The sequence below is a fragment of the Ornithodoros turicata genome, chromosome 1 (genome assembly GCF_037126465.1).
Source record: "Ornithodoros turicata isolate Travis chromosome 1, ASM3712646v1, whole genome shotgun sequence".
In the NCBI taxonomy this organism is placed as follows: domain Eukaryota; kingdom Metazoa; phylum Arthropoda; class Arachnida; order Ixodida; family Argasidae; genus Ornithodoros; species Ornithodoros turicata.
The window spans coordinates 124,478,627-124,504,069 of record NC_088201.1 but is presented as its reverse complement, the minus strand read 5'-3'; the positions used below and the strand labels follow the sequence as shown (position 1 = coordinate 124,504,069).

General features: G+C 45.9%; 1 protein-coding gene across 1 annotated transcript; it reads left to right on the top strand.

Annotated features, from left to right (window-relative positions):
- Window positions 1-22,921: 22,921 nt before the first annotated feature.
- Window positions 22,922-25,201, top strand: LOC135384833 (uncharacterized). The gene has a single exon (XM_064614018.1). It carries the CDS (start codon window positions 22,922-22,924, stop codon window positions 25,199-25,201), a length of 2,280 nt encoding a protein of 759 aa, XP_064470088.1.
- The last annotated feature ends 242 nt before the right edge of the window (window positions 25,202-25,443 follow it).

The window sequence follows — 25,443 nt, the reverse complement described above, 5'->3', positions numbered from 1 at the left end:
CCTTTAATATTTAGGCGCCAAGCGTCCTACGTTTACTCAAAATTTATGCTACAACTATGACAGCACCTATCACCTTTAAGGCCTCCCATTTTCCTGTGTTTGTGTGCCTGCTCAGTGAAGAACGCAGAGCTCAATGGAGGTCACATATCAACCCAGATCACCGTTCATGCATTTTTCAATATGACAGAGTAGCTTACAATACCTAAACTTCTTGCACAGACCAAGCTATATCGGTAACACGCACTGAAAATTTGAGTATTGACGTTCCATCCCCGTAAGAAATTACGCAGCGTACACGTTTACAGACATTATTTGTCATGCTAGCACAACCTGCGGTTGAAACAGGTATACGAGACCTGACATAAAAGGCTAGCATGACGTTGCAGCGTACAAGATTTGGAAAGGCACATTCTGGAGGCAGAAGAACGAATGCGTACCTGCACCAGCTGCCATTTTTGTTTTTGTTTTTTGTGGATTGGCTTCGTTATCTGGCGCTCATGCAGTTCCGGTCGGCTTCGGCTACTACAATATGGCGAAGCCCGCGCTTTGCCGTTGAGGAGGAAAGTCTCTCCGTTCAACTCCTTTGCTCTCTCCCATTTTCCTCCTCAGGCCTTTGCTTCTAGTCTCTCCTTATGATTTCTATGCTGCCTTCAGAAGCCGCCGCCTCAAGGCTTGGGCCCAGCAGCGGGGCATCGATGTCCGCCCGACCGCTCCCTACCACCCCGCGGCCAATGGTTTGGCCGAACGCGTCATCAGAGACATAAAGTACTACCTGGTAGTCTACCCAGACTACGTGGGCGAGTGGAAGTGCGTCCTGCAGGGTGCCGTTCAGCATCACAATCGGTCCCATACTTCCGCGCTTGGTTGCAGCCCCCATTTCGCTGCCTCCAGCGTCTCTCCCTTCCTCCCGGCGGATAATCTTCTAAATATCACTGACCTCCTCCAGCTCCACGAACGGGTGAAGAGTCTTGCAGAACGTGAACGGTAGCGGCTCAACATGAAACGGAACCTCGATAAACGTTTCAACTCCAACGTTCCAGACATCCAACCCGGGGACTTCGTCCTTGTGCGTAACAGCCTACCAGGCGCCCGTTCGCCCTTTTTAAGTCCTTATCCTGTCTCAAAGGCCATGCGTCAGACAGGGATATTAAAGACCGTTGCTACACCGGTCCTGATGGCGCATACAAAACAGCCTCCATTCGTAATCTTGTTTTGTACCATCCACGTAGGGATGGGTAACAAAGTGACGGACCATGTGGGGCGTAGCCTGCAGGATAGGTAGGAGGAAGAGGAAGGAGAAAGAGCTCTCTCGGGGACGATTTAGAGGTATGGAATCACTGCTGTACGGATGTGGATTTCGATAGCATATGCAGCTGACTTAGTTATTAATAAACCCGTGAAGGTGTTGTTACAAATAAGGTTAATAGGAGCTGTACAACTCGCCTCCTCGAGGTGACAGCAGCTAATTGGATTAAATGCACCTTGGGCCAAGCTGACATCGACACTACATGCTTCCAGGGTGTCGAACCGAACCTGAACCGTTATTTGTGCTGTAACCAAACCTGAACGAGAACTAAAATTTTCATGACACTGATGAAGCCGAACCGGAAAAAATCACAGCAGTAACTGGTTCGCAAGAAAACGATTCGGACATAAAAGAGTGGTCTGTTCGATTAGACCTGCACTCCCTGAACCAGTTCCGGGCGGTGCAGGGCCAGTTCTGAACTAACGCAGCACTAGGCCAGCTCCAGTTCAACGGTGCAACACTAGCGCCGCCGCGAAACGAATATCGAGGTGCAGGCCTTCTGCTCTCCGCGAGTCTTAACACCGCTACCGATTGTAAGAACGCGTGTGACATTTCAATCACATGTGCATTGCTGCTTTTTAATTTCGAACACAATCAACTGTTCAACAATTGTGCAAACAGCCATGGAACTTGTAGATTCTGACTGCGAGGACAAAGAATTCGACGACCTGGTAACTGTGATAGCGTTGAATCTTCTGCGAACTAACAGGAACTGTGTACCAATGTACACAGAAACTGTTGTGAATCGTTATTTCGACTTCGAATTCAAACGTCTCTTCCGGCTCTCTCGGGATGCTTTCGAGAATTTGGTCACCCGCTTTCGAGCGTCGTCCTACTTTCTCAACATGCCTGGCGGTCGGCCGCAAATCGATGCAGAAAAGACCTGCTTAATACTTCTCAGCTACATTGGCAGCCAAAACAGTGTGTACTTGCTCGCTGACCGCTTCGACGTGTCCGCATGGTCAGTGAACCTTTGCATCTACAGGGTCCTGAACTTCCTGAACAGCATCAGCGATGACGTGATATGCTGGCCTAATGAGCAAGAACAGGAACGCAGTAAGGCTGCATTTCTTGCGAATGGTGGCGAAAAGGGGCCACGGAACACAATATGATGTGTGGATGGTTGTCACCTTGAGATCAACAAGCCTGCAGAATTCTCACAGTCGTACTACAACCGCAAAAAGTGGCCGTCACTACTTCTACAAGGCGTGTGCAATGACCGAAATAAGTTCATCGACGTCTTCATCGAGTTTCCGGGGTCAGCACACGATGCTAGGGTTCTCCGTGAGAGCCCACTTTTCGGTGATGCCGCAGCTAAGTGTAGTCGTGGCAGATGCTTGGCGACTCTGCCTACCCCCTGCTACCGTGGCTTGTGACACCGTACCGAGACAATGCGAGCGGCTTCCCAACGTGGAAGAAAATGTTCAACAGACTCCATTCCCAAGTGGCAATAGAAAATGCGTATGGCCTCTTGAAGCAACGGTTCAGGAGGCAATACCTTGTCGACGCTGCTAGCATCAAGCAGTGCTGCTTGATCATTATGGGAGCATGTGTACTGCACAATGTAATGAGGAGCGCGACTTCATTGACGAGTTGTAAGAATGTCACCATGAAGATGTCGGAAATGACGACGAGAGCTGGGTCAGGACTGATAGTGACTCTGTGGGATGCACCGAGAGCCTATGGAAGATAATTGCACAGGAGCAATGTTGATGGCTGCTTAGAACATGTTCAGTTGTAAATGTTTGGAATGTATAGGGTCGTGTAAAATGCCTTCACTGCCAGAACACAACCATCACCAACCTGACGCAAAATAAATTGTACATAACCTGCAAGAAAGAGAGGCTCATACATTCTTGGTTGTTCACTGCTTCTATTTTTGATTGTTTTGTTCAACAGCGGTAACAAGACGCTCCAGCAGAACCATTTTTCTTTCGAATCGTTCTTGCCTGTCTCTCTGCGCCCCCTCGAACGCCTGCAAAAGGGCTTCAATAGGCGTTTTCCCCCTTCGCCGCTTCCTCATTGGGCCGCCTTCGTCACTTCCTCCTGGAGGCGTCTGGGGTGGCAGAGTGGCAGCGCTGTGTTCCGGCGGTGGAGTGTTGGACATGTCGTCCGTGTCAGTCGGGGTGCTGAAATTAGAGTATGTGCTTCGAAATGTCTGAGCACAGCATCAGCACCTCATTACCTGCTGTTTTCCCCTTCAATGACCATACCAGGTGCAAGAAGCACTGTCGGAGTTATGTGGTGCTCTCTTTCTAGCACCTCGCTGAGCTCGCTGTGGGGAACCAATTGAGTGAGCACACTGACTGCACAAGAAAGACTGCACTGCAAATAGATAGTTCTGAATACAATCTAGGTTCAAAACAATATCACATTTTATGAAGAGAGATCCAGAACAGTTTCCGGGTAGGTGCACCCCCCCCCCCATTTCCGCTATTGGCGCCGAGCAAATGTAATGTATGTTTGTCAGTTGAAATCCTTTGATAATGTAATTGTATTACACACAAGCACTATCTTGGTCGTGCTTGGCCTAGCAAATCAGGTCACCATTTTGAGCAAAGTAAGATGTAGGGTATTTAACCGGTTTAAACAGATACTGTGATTTTTACGGACGTCTGCTTGCCGAGTCCTAATAGTCACGATTTCAATGCATGTTCAGATATCCCCACGGCCTATGACTTACTCCTCATGGTCACAGGATACACGAGAATGACCTGATGAGCCATTCTTGACTTTAGCTCGCTTGTAAGCCCTCTCCAGGCTCTTGCCCTTGTTCTCAACCTGGACAGGGCTCACATCTGTTCCGAACTCTGCTCGCAGCTTTTCTCCAAGTGTCTGCCATAGCGCCCTGTTCTAGCAAGATACAGAAGATGCCACAAAATTGTTAATGTACCAATTTGTATGCTGTATTGCACTGTAGGTCCCCAACTTGTGCTACATTTTCAAATATATGAGAGACAGCACGAACCTCCCCGCTGCAGATAACTGGCACTTACCGAAAACCCCCTTTCTTTCCGACCAGCTGCTTCAGCTCTTTGTGTCTGGCTATTAAGAAGCGGGTTTTCCCAGCTGTCCACAGCTCCACTTCTGCAGCTCCGGAAGTCGGCCCCACTTCCTCACTATTCGAAGGGCTGGCTGCTGAGGAAGCAGCTGCGTCTGTGCCTGCACAGACGCCGGTACAGTGGGCACGTGTGCATCGTGGTTTGGACTGGCAAAAACTACCTCCAGCACGGTTCCATCTAGTTAGAGATATAGAAAAACGACAATGGAAACGACATCTTGCCTTCGTTCTCAGTAGCGCTACAATGCTGCGAGGCAGCTGTGTGTGGAGTGTGCACCCACACAGCACGACATGCCGAGTAAAGTACGATTAGCCACCTCCCCGAGAATAACGCAACAAAACAAAGCATCTGACCCACGTGTATTCCCCTGTCTAGCACACCCCATTATCGGCACATCGTGCTGCACTGGGACGAGTAGATTGCTGCCACATACCTGGCGTTCTGTAGGCATATTTGTCCCCGTTGCGTACTTGAACCCCGTACGTGAACCTGACAAGTGGCGTAATTGCCGTGTTAACGCCATTTACATTAGCTATTATTGCGTCGTCTGCTGCCGTTGCCGCCATTACTCTGCACTGCCGTTGAACTGACCCCTGAGGGAGTGCAGAGTTTCCTTACACTAGGGCTCCACTTGGCGTGTACTGGTTTGAAACGAACGAGACGGTGCAGGGGGCGCTCGGCTGCACTGGCGAAACGAACGGGCGAGTGCAGCACCACCGGAACTGGTTCAGGCAATGCAGGCCTAATCGAACGTACCTGAAGTCAGCATCCCAAGAAGCACACAATATTGAACCCGGTTGGCTAGTCATTGGCGATACCGGTCCAATATGGGACCCGTTTTGCCAGGAATTCCCCCATACTGGCTCAAACTCGACAATATGGGCCCCATATTGCCAAGTTTGAGCCAATATGGAGAAAATCCTGCCAACCGAATCAGCACACAATATTTGGCCCATATTGGCTGGTCATTAGCAATACGGGTCCAATTACGGGGCCCGTTTCGCCAAGATTTCCCCAATATTGCCCAGTTTTGAGCCAATATTGGGAAAATCCTGGCACTATGGACCTCATATTGACTGAAAATACAGAAAATGGTACGTACGCGTGTTGCACAAAGGCTCAAGCAGCACGGCAAATTGGCCATTGAAGCGTGTGAAATGCCCATTTCAGTACGTCGTTACATCCAACTTCTCGCACGTGATACACATTGTTCGAAACAGTCAACATACGTGGCAATCTCATTGTAGCGTTCACAAGAACTCGAAAACTGAACTTTGCACGTTCTAGAACACAGGGGTTACACAAACCCGCCATTGTTCTAACTATCCTCAAGTGGGTGCTTTTGGCAAAACTGCCATCTTGTCCTCTTCGCACGTCATAGAAAACGTAATTTGGAGGTCATGTGACCTTGTTTACATGTCGTTTTGCCGCTTACCGAGATATTTTCACCGTCATAACACCAAGAGATGCCAGCATAAACTATGCGGTGCTTCTTCCGCAATATGGTAGTTCATTTCACTTTAGTTTAAGTACATCGCATCGGCTCGGTAAGTCTTAACGCGCGGTCGTCATCACATCTTTGGAACTTGTCAACAATACGAGACTTTATGTGTAAAACTGCGCGTTCTACTGCGAGATTATTGGATAAAAATAACTACTGTGACCGAAAAACGTCCAAAACGTCGTCCAGAAACAACAACCGCATTGTTTACAAACGGTTTAGCCGCCAATCACGGGCGCCGCCATCTTTAAGGTCACGTGTGCCTTGACGTTTGCTGTGACGTGCGACCAGGACCTGTCCAGGATGCATTGCGTTCGCCCAACACGCTGTCGTCTACGGAGCAATACATTGCATGCCACCCCTGTGTACTAGAAGCAGCCGCCATATTGCTTCGCGATGTCAATGCCAATCGGTCGAGCCGACTGAGAGCGAGCGGGTCGTTTGTGCGAAATCATGCATCCTACAACTAATGCGCATGCGCGACAGTCTGATCGGACGTCTCATACGAGCTAAAATGTCTCTGGTTCCTGTAATGATAACGGAATTGCGGCATGTCAAGTAAAAAACACAATGTTTGATAGGAAGGGATGGCTCTTTAGTGAAGTTAGGTGCTTTCAGGTTGCTGCAAGCAGTGTGAGTTGCTCTGGCGTATGTCCGTCACCGTCACGAAAGTACTCTTTGAAAAGCTCCTTTGTACTTTCGGAGCGGGTTGGAACTATTTGGTTCATATAATATTGCGATCCCATTGAAGGCTTCTGAGGGATCTTTGGCTTTGGCAGTTCGTGGCACTGCTTGTGTCCTTCAGCAAGACGAGGGTAGCACCCGTTCTTTGTTTTTGGGGTGATGCAGTGTTTTCGTTTTTCGTTTTTTTTGTAATTGTATGCAACGTGGATTAATGAGATCTGCAGAAATGAAAAAGCAAAAAGGAGAGAGAAGTAATATCGGTGGTGAATATTAAACCGGGCACTGCATAATTATTACACGGACTCCCCGTTGGCGTTATCACAAAAAATATTGGCAATATTGGCGCAAAATGGGCTTGCCAATATGGGCAGCCTATATTGGTCCAATATGGAGCCTGGTTGCACTTCCCATAGTGGTCCCATATTGGCAGCCCATATGGGTCGAATATTGGACTCATATTGGCGTGCGGCTTGGGATAAGAGTTCAAGAGCCTCTCAATTCCCGAACGAGGACCAACTGGTCTCCACAGCATGCATTTCACAAATTTTCACCTAGCAGTCAAACGAGGACGTATAGTAGGTATTGTGAGACAGACCCGCGTCCATCGCCATCGTGTTCTTCTTCTTCCCACGCTCTCCCTGGGTGATGCGCCTGCTTGATTCGCTCTGTGCACAATAAACAGTTTCCTACGTAGAAGACCATACCGTTCTCTTGCTCACAGTATGTTTTCAGCGTCTTTTTAACAAATTGAAGCGCAGTTATCCTTGTGAGCGCCACGGCTAACGCCCCACGCACTCGCTACAGCGTCTGCCCTTCAGAGAGGAGGCGCCACGCGGACGAATGAAGCAGGAATGGAGCATAGGCGAGTTTTGTAGTTCTATAGGACGAATATGCGATTAAAGGAGCAATGAGATGGCACTTAACGTCGCTCGAAATCCTGCCTCATCTGTCAAGCTCACCAGGTCTCACCATGCAAAGTATTAGCTCTGCGGTGTGTTAGCTGTGCAATCGTATTTACAAAACAAACAACAGTCGGAGAAAGCCGCCGCAGACGGCCTGCACAACTCTCCCGTGACGTACTGGAGGCTCCATGCCTGGTTTCTTTGTTTTTCTTCGCAGCTCACACGACGTTTATATACGTTTGAGATGTGCCACTGTGTATCACTCGTCACGTGAGGGGAATAGCATACGTTACGACGTCCTCTCGTTCTGCGATGCGCTCTTTTCACGAGGAGAAGAATTTTTTAAAGGTGTCCGGAAGAGAGCCCTCGCGCTCGTTCTGCAGGAGCGAACAGAGCCCTCGCGCTACGCTCATCGTTGTTTCGCAGGAGCTCATTTTATTCATAATGTAAAACCCCGAGACTAGGGAACATGAAAGGACAGACACAACACGAAGTCTCAAACACAGCTGAAAATTTTACTTCCCATACAAGTATTATATACAACCAGAGGGAAGGGAACAACTAGAGAAACAACCAGTTGAGGACAAAAAGGGTCAGTTCGAGGGAACAAGAAGTCTGCTCAAGGCCGGACCGAGGATTACGGATGGGTTGCTGACACAGTTCGCACAAGAGGTTATGCATAGGGTTTCTCTCAAAAGTCTTCTGTGGGGGTCCAATTCAGAAGCCTTTACAATTGTTTCATCCCATAGAGGGAAGCAGTCTGAGCGTTCTTCCAAATACTTGGCAATTTCGGAGTTTGAGGCTTTATTTTTTACTTTTAATGAATGCTCTCTCAAACGATCATTTAAGCAACGCTTTGTCTGGCCAATATAACAGAAACCACAAGCTAGGGGGATCTGATACACAACATTTGAACAACAGGGGACGAATTTGTTCCGGTGATTCTTACAGGTAACTTCAGGTTTCGCGAAAGGCGTGAGGCGATCAAGACGGAAGTTGTTCTTGAAAACAAGGCTGACTTCAAATTTCTTCGCGACGGCCAACAAGTTGTGAGACACTTTGTGGAAGTAAGGTAATACAACACGTTTGGAAACAGAAGGCTTAGTTTCAGGCGAACGAGGAAGCAAGGTGTTTAACAAAATATTTAAAGAACCAAGTAACATGTGTTGGGGGTAACCAGCATCATTCAAACGGAGAAGCTGACTCTCCGCAGAGAGAAGAATCTGATGACAACGGTAAAAAAATGCGGTAAAAAAGTCTTGTTGTCATCAGATTCTTCTCCCTGCGGAGAGTTAGCTTCTCCGTTTGCCAGACATTTGCAGATTAAAGCAGTTTTATTGAAGGTATAAAATGGAAGCGTTGAACCGGTTCGCGAACCGGTTCGCAGCTCCGAACCGGTTCGAGTTTTCGCATGGCCGAACCGGAACTGAACTGGAACAAAATCCAAGCAACACGAACTCGATCTGAATCGAGCCCGTATTTTTTGCGCATTGACACATCCACATCCAAATCCGCATCCACATCCAAAGCGGGTCACATGGGCGTGACAGTTGACCAAGTTCACGAAGAGGCGGACTGGCCATTCACGTTCAATCGGTTTTAGAATAGACCGTCTCACCCTCGTGCCGACGGACGGAATGTTTCGTCTTGGAATAAGCAATCGTAAACCATGATAGAAAGCGTAGACATGGACCGAGGTATGATTACCAGTTGCACAGCGAAGTCACAGGGGTTTGACAAGGGGTCGAAGCTGGAAGCACACGGAGACACTATCATGATCCCGCAATCCCCTGAACATTTTGTGGGACGATCAACAAGACACACATAGGTGGGAGATGGAAGTTGAACTCATGATATTCCTTTTTCATTTTTGTCTGTTTCTTTCTTTTTTTTTTTTTTTTGCTGGGGTGCGGCACGGCATTTCGAGTGGTCAGCGCCAGCTTTGATGTCCCACGGTCAACGATATTCGATGCCGTCAACAAGTGCCTGCATCGTGTGATGACACGTATAAAAAGGATGATCCATTTCCCCAGGGACGAAGAGTTCCAAGGCATTGAGGAAGGTTTTGGGCGCCTTGCAAGGGATGCACGTTTTAGTGTCTTCGTGAGGGCTATTGATGGCACCCATGTCAGAATTGTCCCATCAAAGCAAGAGGACTGTATAAGCAAAAAAGAAAGAAAAAAAAAACTTCATTCATATGCAAGCGATCGTGGATCATGAAGGCTTCTTCCTCGAGCATTCCGTTGGCTACCCAGGAAGTGTACACGATTCAAGGGTACTGCGAAACAGCCCAGTATATCGGGAAGCCAGGTACCCTCCTGAAAATACGCCCTCCTTAGAGAGTTGGGATACCCGTGCCTTGAAAACCCGATCCGCATTACCATACCACACAAAACCCCAGAGGGCCCAGTGCAGAGCAGATTCAACCGAGTGCACGCTTGAGCACGAAGCGTTGGCGACAGGGCCTTTGGAAGAATGAAGGGCCGCTGGCACCCAATCTTTACTAAAGCCCTCGAAGTTCCCTATAAAAAAGCACCGCTGGTAATACCAGCGTTTGTTGCTATGCACAATGTGTGCATTCGTGAAGATGATATCTGGGACGAAGAACTCGTCGATGAGAATCACCCGGATGGTGAAGCTCCTCTGAGGGCGTCGAGGTGTTGCCGCACAGGTTCAGGCTGGCAACTCATCTGTCGTGCCCTAGCGATGTAGCACTTCCTGATCATAGCTACCACGCAACCTCATGCGCAGCTTCCTTTGCTATATGTGACAGGGAACCAACGCTTAAATTAAAAATGATTAAAAACCCCCACTGCTGGGTAGGACGAGGACGAAGGGTAAAGACGACAAGGACCGGCACTAAACTGCAACCAAGAGGAATGTTTTTATTTTCGAGCATGCTCAAGTAGACACCCCTCTCACCCCCAAAGGAAAAACGAACGAGAGCGCGTTGCATCAAAACATGTTCTTAACCTCTGCCCCCCTACCTGCTGTTTCGAGTGCTGATAAATTTTTCGATTTTCTTTGTATAATCAATAGATGCTTTACTGACGCAACCATCCCCTTCTTCCCGGATAAACCTAGCCTCCTGATGAGTATTCCGTTTGCACCCGATGAAACTGGTTTTGTGTTTAATCACGCATTCCGAGTCTTCTGAATTATTCACTTTCCTCGGAAGTGAAGCCAGTGCGCCCCCTTTCCTGAAAACCACGTTGACACCGAACTTTTTCCCTAGCTTTTTCAACCTATGTGCCGCAGTATGCACATAAGGGATCACCGCGAAATTCGTCTCTACTTCTTTTTCTTTTTTTTTTCTTTGAACAGCCTCTGCCAGAACACGATTGCATGAGTCATAAAGCACATTATCAGGATACCCTGACTTCTTAAATCTGACTAACTGCTGATGAACGCTCTCCGTGACCTCATGAACACAGAAATTATCTAACGCCTTTCTTATAGCATTTTTTACGATTCTATTTTTTACTGTTCTGGAATGAGAAGACTCATACGGCAATACGGGCTTTTCCGTTCTCTGCTGGTATTTCCAACTAAAATGGAAATCCGACTTTTTTATGTGCGAATCCAAGAACTGTAATTCCGTTCCGTTATTTCACTCAACCGTGAAACACATGGGTGCACCGATATGTCTTATTGTGTCGATGACCTTTTGCGGATCTACGTTCCCTTGGACATAGAACAATAATCGTCTACGTAATGAAAACCCTTCAAGATCCCTAGTTCTTTTATAATTTTTAATTTAAACATGTACCAACCAGCCCAAACACTTGCTCTGTTAACCAACGCTGTTTGAACATTTGGGATGATGCGGTGGCCTCGCGCCGTGTCGAAGCTTTATTATTGTTTCCATACCATCGATACAGCTTTCCAGACTTTCAGTTCGGTGACTCGATTCTCTTTTGATTCTGATTCGGTGAACTCAGAAGATACAGCAGTTCACACAAGAAAGATGGAGTTATTTATTGATCGTGATAGTCAAAGTCACAATATCGACGTTCGAATAAATGATGAACTTGTTCTAATAGCTCAGCTTGCTTGCGCATTTCAATGGGCACTTGCTCGTCAATACTGGGAGAAGAGTCACGGTGGCTCCGAGGCCTTGCAGATCGCTCGTCGCTGATTTCGTCCTCTGTGTCTCCGCTGTTGCCGTCCCCTGCCTCTGTGTGCTCCCGCACAACAGACATCGGTTCAGCCGACGACACCAGCACCGGAAGAGCGACTGTGTGCCGCCCACTCATTGCCGTTTCATGACACTGTAGTGAGGCCAGGGGTCAGACAAATTTTGTTTCTCGTCGCCTCTAAAAGACTGTTTGAGGTCCTGACGGTCAATGAATCAGAGTAAAATATATGTAACACGCTTGCAAGTTTACAATGAAGCAACACATATAGGCTACTGAGGGGCAAACTACGAAGGTAAACAAAAATAGTTTAATCGGAGGCGCGAATAATGTGTGTACTAATGCAATATGCATGTTTTTAATATAGCAATTGGCGCGGTCTGCAATTAATACGTAAGATTATAGACAGAGCCGAGTACGCTTCCGGTTCCTGTCCCTCTCCACGTTGTTAGCTACGAGTTTGCCGCACGTTGACTGCGCACTTTGTGACTGTATGGTGAGCTAGAAGGACTGGTGTGTTGAACGGCGGTTGCAAACGGGTTGTGCCGACGGGCCTGCCGACAGGTGGCTACGAAGGGCTCGGCTCGCTCACGCTGCGCGCGCCCTCGTCGTCACGTGGTCCTATGTGCAAAGAGCAACGCGGAGAACCCCAGAGCACCTGCGATAGGCTAAATTGAAGCAGTACGCCGCAAATTCGAGGCAAAGAAATATGTGCGCGTGCTGGTGCGTCGCGCTGATAAACTCGATAAACTTGATAAACTGCTGACAACGAGGCGTGCTTGAAGTCGGCGCAGGGTTCTGCCTAGGAATTGGCAGTAATGTTTTCGTTTTTAATGTATGCTAGAGGTAGCGCCTTAATGTTCACGAAGAAAATGTCACTCAATGATTCTCCCGTTTCGGCGCATTGCAAGAAGGTGGCGAAATCTTCGCTACAGCATTTTGAGTTACTTTGTTACGCTTGGATTTCGTTATACACCCAGTTCCACGCTGCTTGTAGTGAGTAAATGCAGCTTGTGTGCGACACGTTAAGGTATCCTTGAAATCATTTGGTGTGAATAAGTTTCGCACATAGAGGCACACTGAGATTTAATATAGTATATAGTATATGCTCTGGAAATCAACTGATGTCGTTCCCACTGAGATCAGCTATTTTCCATTTGCGAAAACATAGCGATACATGTTAATACATTCAGGGTGTTTGAAATTGTCGAGGATATAATACCTAAACCAACTCGCGTCATCCAATTACAGAAAGTGAAGAATGCTAGCATCATCAGAAATTTACGTTTCTATGAACAGAAGGTGTCTCAATTGAGACAAAAAAAGAAAAAAAAACAGAAAATACTCATTTAATAATGCCTTTGTGAATAAGGAATGTGGCACAGAGAAGAGAGGTGGTATGGTCGAACTGTAGGAATGTAAACGGAACGCTGCTTGATCGTTACATTGCCGTGGTTGTCCGGCTTCAAAGACAAATATGTGGATACAGTTTTATCGCGAAACCATCGGGGGAAGGCATAACACTGAATCGATGCGAGCTAGTAACAACACTCGGTAATCTTGCCTTATTTAGTGACTCTAATCTTGCCAGATGCCAACAACATTCCCGAAATGATGCAGTACATTGCGTCAAAAAAGTAAAAGGAGCATCAATGAGACTCCTTGAAAAGGGATTGCCAGGATGAGTACGTCAATTAGTAAATTCTACACAGGGCCGGTGCTAGGGGTGTGCGGGGCCTGGGCAAAAGCACATCGCGGGGGCGGTTTCACACGATTAAGGGCATACTTGATATTTAAAAAAAAATAAGTAATCCCTGGTTGAAGGCTTCGTGCGCGGGGTCTATGCAAGCGCGGGGCATAAGGCGATCGCCTTCTCCCCCCTCCCCCCCTATCGCCGGCCCTGATTCTACACGAGGTAATCATTGTGAACATCGTAAGATGAGGTTGAATTCCAAGTGGCGCGCATATTCCAAAGATAACTGACGTGATTTTTAGTTACTTATGAAGATAATTGTACGCTTGTTGCAATCGCATGCAAACCATGCACACACATACACGGGATGATGATGGGACCCGCGATTAACCGCGATTACACGCCGCCGGTACATTGCCTTTCCAGAGGTTCGTTCGCTCTACACAGTAAATTTTTTACACCTTTTTAGTGTAAATGGTTTGTCCCATAGCGCACCTCATATCAGTGTAAATTTTACACCATACACCAGGGTGTAATTTTTTACACCTTTCCAAAATGGTGTAATCTACACAAAACACCCTTTCCATAAGGTGTAAAGTGCCAAAAACACTTATTGAAAGGGGTGTTTTATAAAAGAAACACCCTTGCAATGGAGTGTATCAGATGCAGCATCGGAGCACTGCTGTTGAGCTGGCTTTTGCATAGCTTATATAAACTGCGCATGCTGGTTATGGAAACCTTGCAAGGCCTCTGATTATGGCCTTGAATAATCTGAGATGTATGGTACACCAGACGACCATAGAAACCATTTTGGCAGGCCACGGATGACTGATGCTGCTCCACAGACGAGGGTTTAGGGAAGGGTTCCCGACCAGCTCAACAGCGTGCCTCAATGTGAGGAATATGCCTGGAACAAGGTATGAAGGCAAAGTTTCGTTTATTGGCACACGTACACGTACACATATCAGTGAAGAAAATGCAATTAAATGGAATATGAAGCCTTTGTAAAATATTAAATGAAAATGAAAAGCAATGCAATGTGGAGTGCAAGGTATGTTGACTAGACGGCTACATTGCTACCAAAATCGTAATCGTCCTACGCTTGTAAGGGTTCAGCACCAAAGAAGAAAAATAAGTCCTTGACAAAATGGACATCTGTTTTGTGGGTCATGCAGGACTCAGTCGACGCACTGCAAGTCGCCTACATAGCAAAAAGGTTTAGGTCTTGGAAGTCTTAGCAAACTCGTTTCCGTAGTTGTTAAAAAACTTTATCACAGGGCTTCGTGGACGAGAGTCACTCACTTTGATACAAAGCTGTTCCAGGGTGCAAAGAGTATTGTACGTCTTGGAACTGTATACAATTTGAAACAACCAATAGGCTGCAAGAATGGCAGCCAAGCCCTCTTCAAGATCGATTGTTCGAAAGAGGCGCTGCTTGTCGACATAGAGGTGCATATGTTCTGCTTGTTCGATGCTGCTGCCAGTGAACATGATGCAAGGAGTTGCTGGGATTGGTGTATCCTATTAAAGGGAGAACATATGTTTAGGAATGCATACAATGTGAATTGTGGGGCCTTGAACATTGAGTACAATTGTAGTACACAAATATATGACCCAGTCCCTCTTTCGCTGTTCACTGAATATGCATTCCAATTTGAGAACTGTTATCAACCCAGGACGAATGTTCTCTGAGGTGTTCGTACAGGTCCCATTTGCAAAGGGGTGGCATGTTCCAAACGGAAACTCTGCTCAAGTGCAAACTTTTACGACTCTTGTGCAATTACTAAATGTGCAAAATTATCAGAATTTTCCACATAGATTCGATAAAAATATCGATAAAGTTAATATTATATCGATATGGGAAATTGATAGTATATCAATATGTCGCTGGACATTCCCAGGAAAAAAAACGATGCCTGGTCTACAGCTTTTGAGATACTTTGTGCAATCAGGGTGTCTACAAAACTGTAGCCTTCAAATTCCCTGACTTTTCCAGGTGGTTTTCACTGACCAAAACAAAAGGGAACTTGGTGGCCGCTGATACATTTTGATACAGATTGTTCACAAAACAGATCATTGACTGAGAAATTAGTAAGACTGCCCTACTTTTCTGCCTCTGAGCTTGTCGCATTGGCGAACCGCTACTTGCGGAAAAATTGCTGCGCCATGACCTCCCGACCACTCATCAGAGCTGGTGATTCACTGTGCATCGTGACGGCACTTGTCTGCTGTTTTCCTTTACTTCAGCTGCCTTTTTCGCAAATTCCCTTACAATCCCATGACTTTTCCAGTCGCATCAAAATTCTCTGATAATTCAGTTTTCCAGGTTGGTAGATAACCTGGTAATGTCACGAGCCTGCGAATGAATTTCGCTTGAATGTCGCGCTCAGTTGACTATAACCATGCCTTTTCAACAGTGATGGCCAGTAGCTAACTACATGTAGTTAAACTACTAGTTAAACTACCTGATTGTAGTTAAAAAGTGGTTATCAACTACCTGCAGATATGTAGTGGCAACTACTAGTTAAACTACTATTTCGAGTAGTTAACTACAGTAGTTAGGTTACTGCATGCGCCAACTACTTCCGATTTTGCCGCAAGCTTTACGGCACGATTGTGCTTCCGATTTTTACCTTGAGCTACTTGTTTGATGAGAACGGAGGTGCAGAGCAATTGTGCCGTGCATGTGTACTAAATCTTCACTTTTATCGCTGCTTGTGATTCTATTTAGGTGTCCAAGAACACTATAGAATGGGATTGGTGTTGATGGACAACGTTAAGTAGTTATAGATGTAGTTAAAATACAGTGCAGTAGTTAAAGAAGTAGTTTTAACTACCTCCCCTGAAAAGTAGTTGAACTACTAGTTAAACTACTCAATCGCAAAGTAGTTAGTAGTTATAGTTAAACTACTGTAGAAATAGTTAGTGGCCATCACTGCTTTTCAACCTTCCACCTCTAAGGCGTCTGTCTTTATATCGACAAATACACATCTATGTATTATCTCCTGGAGGAAATACTGATATTGTTCCATTTACAATAATTACAAGTACGACGAGATTGACCGGTACCACTGTGTACTCCAAGAATCGGCGCAAATTGCAGAACTGTGATCATGATTATGAGTGGAATATACTTACATATTGCATGTACATGTTCTTTATTACTTCGAAGTCCTTTACACATGAACCCAGGATTTGAAGGGCGTGGATAGCAAGGAGATCTGGAAAAGTCCAAAGAGGAAACTCAACCTACGATTTTCAGTGAGATAACACGAACTGCAACAAGAGAGCAGATATGTACCCAATGCACTAATTTTGCAACACAAAACTATAGTTTTTTTTGGCTTTTATTGCTTGCTTAGCTACACTTACGTGCTCGTCGTCTTTCTCCTATATCCTCCCGTCCACCATCAGCAAGGAGCAGGTCGCGCAGGTGTGGTTTGCATTTAATTCGTCCGTTAATTGCAAGCTCTCGAACACGCTGCAGTGTACTCTGGGTCTCTTCAAATGGGTGGTGCCCATACCGCCTCTTGCATTCGTTGAAAAACTGAAAGAAAGTTCAAGCTTATCAGGACACCAAAGAAGTACTAATTACAATGCACATACCCTTGCAGGGTCCATCAGGTAAGGGTACTTTTCTTTGGTTGTGGCCACTGGCAGGCTGACAACAGCTTCTGTTCGCTGTCTGACGGTAGCTGCCATCCTCACATCTATTTGGTCCTCATCAGGGGCTGCTTTCTTGTCTTCCTTTACAAGCCACTCCTCGTGGTCTGCAATACTCTTGGCATCCTCACCCTCCACCATGAGAACACTCGTTTCCTGCAACGGACCACACATGGTTCACTTAACTATTCACGCCTCTCACGCCATTGACAATGTTCCCATGAGACAATAAAAAGGAGAAAAGAATAGCGAAATGATCAGGTCTAGTAAGCACAAGCTAACTTTGTGCAACTTCCTCCTTTTCAGCTCTTCCTCAGCACTGTTGGTGCCATCTTCCGGTCTCTTCCTTTTTCCCGGTCGATCATACTTTGCCTTGTTTGCTAGGACTCTTTCGTTGTCAAGCATTTTACGGCGTTCGTTCTTGAACTTGTTCGTCAGGGATGTTAACCAAGAGTCCTATTAAGAGAAGCAACACAAAAGGGCACGAGATGACTGTCAAGCAAGGTGTGCAACAAAGTGAGCATGTAGGTTGCTGTAAGGCATGAGAGCAAAGGCGTCAGGGACTGCACTGCACTGGTAGGAGACCTGCAGCATGTCAACCAACTTAACTAAAAGTATTTATACAGTGTTTTACCTAAAGTGCTAAAATATTCTGACCAAGGAGATACTAGATTAAGCATTGTGAGACTTTCAGCAATAGACAACTTCAGAAAACCCCATCGTGCAAAGCAGCACCGGTGCAGCATGGGAACCTAGTTTTTGAAATAAACTTCAAAAGTTGCCTACTCAACCTTACCTTTTCTTTCCAAAGATAGGAAGCTCACCTGAGATAACTGCAGGCCCACCGAAAACTTTCTCCAGAATTGTAACAGAAATAGTAAAAAAAAAAATTTGAAAATGCTGCTTTCAGCTCGCCTGCCTGGTTGTCGGAAAAAATTTGGGCGCCAAGGTGCGACACAAGGAGGGAATGTCCCCGCATTTAATTGTTATTGTTGTTGTCCTTGCTGCACAAAATTACCAAAACTCAAATTAAGATACAAAAAGACGAACAAAAATGAAAAAAAAAATGAAAGGGGAACACACTGCTTGTCGATAGTCAAATCATGGATATACGCTACGACAGTACCCCTCTGTCCAAAAGAGAAAGAAAAGGTTGGAGAAAGCATGTGACAAAGCATCTGTCCACTCGGAAAGCAGCAATACGGGGGTATTTGCAGACTTGCCACAACACTACGGTGCAAAAGATGAAGCAACGTTGACCTCACATGCAGTTGCTGTAGTACCTTATGTGAGAGCAATCGAATGAGACTGTTCTAGGTGCACGAGGAGAAAGGGAAAAGCTGAGGGTCAGTGTGAAAGGCTGACCTGCTTTCGTAGCGTATCTCATACCATAGGCGTCAATGAAACACACTTATCAGGGAACGTATTTACGATGAGACTGTAGTCACCGAAGCTAACGTGAAAGCATTCAAATCATGCAAGAGGAAAAGGCAGAGACATTCCGTCCTCGCGTCACACAGACAACCAGGCAGACAGGACGAACGCAGCATTTTCACATTTTTTCCCTACTATTTCAGTCGCACTTCTCAGCAAAGCTTTTGGTAGGCCTACTGGTATCCGAAGTGGATTTTCTGTTCCTTAAACAAAAGGTTGACTAGGCAGTTTTCAAAGTCCATTTTTAAAAAAATTGGTTCCCACAAATGAAAAAATTTCTTAATGGAAAATCTAAGCCACATTGAGACACACCCAGCCCTTTGATGTATGTTAAAGGAAGACCCCAGAGCAGTTCTGGCAAAAAACGAGGTGAAAGTCTTTCTCCCCACTACCTCCAATATACCCCATACGAGCTCAGTCCTCAATCTATCAATGTATTGTAACAGCAACAACAACTTTGCTATGAGATGATGAATGGGGAGATTCATCACCACGGGCGATACTCTGCCGCAATCTATTGCAGCGGCTAATTATTGACGGAAAATCCTGATGCAGCAACCTGTGTAGTGCAAAGAATTGATCAATTTTGCTAGTTCCACTGAATGTTGGTTGGGCATATCTCACACTGTGGGCTCTATAGACATACATGATTTCTGGAAGCTGCATTAAGGTGTTATCCACAACACAAAATGAAGGTGGATTGCACATGTGGTACATGCTATTAACGGCCTGGCACCAGCATGCAAAAGATTCAGGCTGGCAACATGCATGCACTATGGGCAGGCAATGCATGCAATAATCATTATTAGGCAGCCTCATCTCAGGTCAAGATACTTACACCCCCTTGTCCTATTACGTCAGCTAGGGACGGGTAGCGTTCCAGGAGCAATGTTACAGCTTTGGCATAGAATGATGGACTTGGGTTTCTATGAGGAGGTCCATTACAAGAAAGTCAAACGGCAGCAAAAATACCAAGAAACAGGTAATGTAAAACAAGCTATGCCTATTAGCTGGAGCCCCAAGCCGATTTTTTAATCAAGTGCTTTCCTTTTTGTGGAGATTAGTGATGAATCATAGAAAGTGTCCTGATATGATAGTGGCGAGTGTCAAGAGCAGTTTGATCAGGCACCATGAACTTGTTCTCTTACTATTTCTATGACAATATTACTCTTACAGTTTATGTGACCATTATAACTAACAGAAGGAAAAGCACATGTAAACATGCACGCACTGTGCAGACGTATCTCACAAAACAGGCGATGCAAGCAATGTTCTGCGCTCACCAAGCCACAAGTACATGCACTGCAAACTAGCAGGTGGAGGAGGCAGTGAATAAGCTACTGCAAAAATAACAAGCAGGGTGTCAAACCATAAACCTCAATGCTTAAGAAAACAAAATCTTGAGAAACAAAGAACATATCCTACATACACACCCCTAAAGGAATGCACATAATTTTTTTCCGCCGAAATCTAAGCCGGTCGAGCTACACCTCTGGCTGGTTTTGGCTGGAATGGCCCTGGAGTCACTTCCAATTTGCACATGCCATCCTTGGATATCAAAGCGGTGCTAGGCAATCGTAACGAAGACAACACACATAATCATGTGCAACTCACACTGATAGCTTGACCATCGACTGGAACAGGGTGTTTACAATTTTCCTGAACACACATTTTGTTATGGGCGTTTCACGCCGTATCAAGAAATGGAGTGCGCCAAAGTCAGGAAGGGAATACCGGATTCCATGATCGTCATCTACATTATTCCTGTTCAGTGGGAAGGAAGTACAGAAAAGCTAAGAATATAAATTGAATGCACATGCAAAGTTCATGGCATGAAAACATGAAAAAAGCGCAACCTTCATGCCTACTCACATCACTTGGGGACGTATCCCATCTGCACTGCTTGTGGATGGCTCCGACAAGATAGAGGGCTCTATGTCACTTGCCTCGGTACTCTGAACACAAAAATCAAAACTGAAGGCATCCATCTTTGCTGTGCTAGGACACTGAGTACGTCATCCAGACAATGTGCCTCACATGAAACTACAATGGGAGCCTAGCATAAGCACTATTGTAATTGGATATCATAAGTAGATAGTTGTAAAGTTGCCATCAACCACTGTTGAGCCCAGCTCACGTTTTACTTTTTCGATATGAATCCTGGTGTTTGCTATGTCTTCAGAGCTGATATCGATTGAGAATGAAACGAAAAATGCAGAGAAAAGAGAAATAGTAAAATTAGCAAATAGAGTTGTAGTGAAGCTGCTCCTTGTGTCCCCTTAAAGTACTTCCTATAGCGTTGCTTCCAGGTGCATGAATCACCAGAAGGGAGCCTGACATTCCTTTTCTACACAATGCCGTAGCGATAGACAGGGAATATAACATAGGCGCTGACAACGAGGCGCAATTTCAAGTTTCGAAACAAGTTATTGCAGCACATGGTAGCGTGCTCGGAGGAACGGATGAGGGGGGGAACGAACCGAGCAACATTACAATCGTATGATCTGAACATAGCTTAAATTGTACAGGTAACAGTAGACTCATACGTACTGCATTCTCCGAGCGTTCCTGGTAAGCTGGTAAGACGCGTACTGTCGCCATGTGCATTAATTCATCGCCGTCCGCCAATTCGACATACTCGTTGAAGTCGCTGTCCAGAACCTATAGAGAGGACAGCAATGTTGTTACTACCTCATCACAACGCCCTACAGGTGTAGTTTTATGTGCTACTTAAAGCGTCTGGCACAAGACGCAACATACCTGCAACCTGTCAGTAGCGTTCACATGTGGCGCCAAAGTGGTCGAAGCCGATATAGCACTTCTCAATGCCCTTAGAGTGCCCTCTTCAAGGAGGCACTTTCGTCTGATGTCTGCGTGAGGCACCACAACCAGGCACGTTACGCCTGTCATTTTTGCTCGAAACCAGCTCACCGTACCGGACGCGGCCACACCGAACCAGACGCACAAACAACGCAAACGCGCCGACGGCCTTATTTCGACTTGGCTTGGATTGCCGCCCGCGACCGACTCCAACGTGCGTCGGTCCCCTGGCGGTATGTTCTGCTTCCCTGTTTACATCATGAAAAAGAAAAATAACGAAACGAAGCTAATTGCACATCTTGGCCTGCCGTAAGCACAAAATCTCGTTAGTGTGTGCTTCCTTCGTGCTTTCTATGACAAAATAGCGGTGCTAGTAGTAGCCTTTCTATCAGCAGATCCTTCATCGTCATGGGGCTCGCCTGGACGCATCGCATGGTCTGAACTGATGATATTTTTTCGAACCAGCTGTTTGTGATTGTCGTGCTGATGAGAGAGAGTATTTTTATGCGCGTTCCTTTCGCTCCCATGTTGTTTCCGTGTGAAGTTATTTGAGTCGAACGGGTCCTGTTTTCTGCCGACACGATGCCCCTTCATTCGGTCGTCGAACTTCCCATTTGCACCTTGGCGGGAATACGAAGCTGACGCCCTTGAGCTGTGCACCACCAGTAACATCGTGTTTGTGGTGAGTTCAGTTTAACTTTTGCTGCTGTGCCTTATTTTATTGAGCCTGATCTTAAGGTTGTGATTGCCTGATCACGTGAAACGTAAACACAGGAGGGTTGTAGAGAACGTGCTTACCAGACTTTACAGCACCCGATAACTAAACTGCTCATACCTCCCCCACTGCAACGCGCCGGAAAAACAAAGACACAGCATCATGTACCAACAAGCCCATATTTCTACGTTGTCCATGCTCATACCTCCACATTCGTCTATAAAAACTACCTAAAATTCCTTCTACAAAAGGCAGTGGTTTCCCATAGAATGTTATTGACTGATATTTTCGTTCGTTTATTTGAATTTCAACCACAACCAGCACAGTCTACTCACAATCTACATTTGATGTTGCCTTATCAAATAAAATAGCTAACCGTTTCGACATGCTATTGCTCCTATCCCCCAGTCTATGAATGTTGATTACAAAAAAGCTTAATATTACTAACCCATACATACTCATCTTATAACAAAAGCATAAGACAAGATGCGGCTTGATCAGTCAAACGCAGTAGAGCTAAGTCTGCGTGTTTGACTGCCTTCTGCCTCTCGAATTACGTACTATGTTTGTTTAGGTTAGAGGCATGTGTCCATTCATGCAAGCACCAGATGCTTTCAGCTTCATAATATAATGTTAAAGATTGAAGATGCAGGCACGAGGTCCCTTGCTGTAGTGGAACAGTCATATATGGGATGCTAATGTTGAGTGTAACTGCGACAATGCATCATACATATTGTACCTGTAAAATGTTCTTTACTTCTGTGCGTTTTGAAGCGAAACTCTCTCCCTCTACCATAAGTGTGCATGGTGTAAGCACTGTTACATTAACACACCGTTACATTAGCTGACCTTACTTTCTGGTCCTTTGCTTTGCAGATGCCAGCTTTACGCTACTTCCGGTGCCCACGCTGCGAGTGGAAGGAATTTTCGCTCAAGTCTCTATTTCGTCACCTCCATGTAACCCATGGCCATGAGAGGCAGTGGACCTGTGGGTTAAGTGGATGCATGCGCTCCTTCTCCACTTTTCCGTCGTACAGGAAGCACGTGTATCGGAAACATGAAGAGGCGTTTCAAGACGAAACCAACACTACCTTTGTGGGTGAAGGTAATCAAGATCACTGTGGCACTCAGTCACATCATGATGCATCAGAAGATGTGGTCCCACCGCCAGACATGGACACAACAGACACTGACATGGGTACCGAAGACCGTGATGAGCAGCATCTGAGTGACACCATGCAAAGTGACCATGTTAGACAGCTAGCATTACTTCTACTAAAGTGGAAGGAGAGCAAGCGGCTGGCAGAGTCCACACTAAATGAGATAGCTAATGATATTATTTGCTATGTTCAGGGTGTTGCAGACGACTGGATGATGAGGCCAGAGCCAGAACGAACAGGATTAATGTCAGCCATAGGTGAACAAATGCAGACATTGTCAACACAAGCAGGCCGGACTGATTACTGGAAATTATACCTGCCATTTGTCGAGCCTCGCACTGTCGTGTTAGGAACAAATGAGCATGGCAGGTGTGATCAATTTCATTACGTGCCCATATGCGAGGCTTTGAGGAACATTTTAGAAGTTCCGGTCATCTACAGTGACTTCTGCCGTTCACAGAGGGAAGCGAATTACCTGTCCACAGTCTTTGATGGAAAAGCCTTTCAGAACCATTCATATTTCAAAGGGGATGAGAAAAAGATCTGTGTGCAATTATACGCTGACGAATTTGAGGTATGTGATCCTCTAGGAAGCAAACGTGACAAACATAAACTGTTGGGAGTTTATTTTTCTATTCTAAATCTACCACGACGGTCAACATTGTCTCACATGCATCTGGTACTTCTGGTAAAGGACAAACATGCATCGGCATATGGCATGGACAAGGTATTTTCCCCACTCCTGCAGGACATTGCCAATTTAGAAACTGAGGGAATTACAGTGAATGGAGACACCCTGAAGGGTACAGTCTTCATCATGACAGGTGATAACCTGTCCAGTCACCGGATTGCTGGTTTCAAATGCAGTTTCAGTGGGGGCAGGATCTGTCGCTTCTGCTTAGCCTTGCGACATGAAATTAATTATAAGCATCAAGAGACTGATTTTGTCCTTCGCACTCCAGAGGGTCACAGGCATCACCTTGAAATGCTGAAGAATGGCATTCCTACTGTTTCGCTGTATGGTGTGCGGGAGCCTTGTGCTTTAAACTTTAGTGGATTTGAGCCAACCGACCACTTCCCCCCGGATGTGATGCACGATGTTTTAGAGGGTGTAGTGCCATTTGCTATGAAACACATAATCGCGCACTTGATCACCAGTGGCAATTTCTCCCTCATTCAACTTAATCAACGCATCGAGGAGTACAGCTACGAACAGTGTGACATGAGGAACAAACCTGAGAATATCTCTCGTGACTTCCTTCAAGGCAAGGCCTGTATGAAGGGAACCGCCTCACAGGTGTTTTGCTTCTTCAGACATTTCTCACTGTATGTGGGTGACTGTGTGCCATCTGGAAATGCGGCATGGGAGCTCTACCTTCTACTCAGAGAGATAGTTGATATAGTGATGTGCAGAAAGCTCCCCACTTCCTATGTTCCCTACCTGCAGCGACTCATCACTTTCTTCTACCATGATTTTCAAGCTCTCTTTTCTGGAATCTCTGTGCCATGTAAAATGCATTACCTGGTGCATTATCCTTCATTCATTTTCAAGTACGGACCTCTGGTAAACATTTGGGCCATGAGGTTCGAATCAAAGCATCAGTACTTTAAGGACATGACACGCAAGTTACGAAACTTCAAAAATGTTACACGCATGCTAGCTGTCAGGCATCAGTACCTTCAGGCATACGAACTGTCGCAGTCGTTAAACCAGACCTCTCCTTTTGTGACATCGTGTCGCCCTGTGCTACTTGAACACATGCCCGATGTGTTGAAGTCTTTCATTCAGGAGAAGGGCATTGTGGCACCAAGCATTTCAGTGGTGAAATCTGTAAGGATTGACAATGTCCTGTACGTACCAGGGATGTCACTACTGTACAGTGTCAGTCATGACAAGCTACCCGAGTTCGCTCAGATCTGTGGCATATTTACCATCAACAGACGAATCATTTTTCATATGCGTGAGCTCGTAACGGTAGAGTTCGACAGTCACTACCATTTTTATGTTGTCACTCACACTGACAAGTGCTTCGTTCAGAGTGACATTTGGACACTAGGAGAGCCATTATTTCCCACATGGAAGGGTGATCAGTGTGTAATTAATCCTCGTCGTGCGCTCTTGTAGGAGGTTCTATTTGGCCCAGTTCTGCATCTCGTAACGGCCTGTGCTGTCTGTGTGTGTGTGTGACTCCATCCACGGCAAAATCAAAATCCTGTACATAACATTCCCACAATTTTCTGAAATCCATGTGACAAGTTTCTTTTCTCTGTGACCACCACCAGCAATAATGAATCGCGAAACATGAAGCAATGGTTCATGCACGTACTGTTGGAGACACGGTTAGCCAAAATCGCCTGTCAATACTT

Excerpts from the sequence above, each read along its gene's own strand:
- LOC135384833 (XM_064614018.1), top strand. The coding sequence starts at position 22,922 with ATGCGCTCCTTCTCCACTTTTCCGTCGTACAGGAAGCACGTGTATCGG.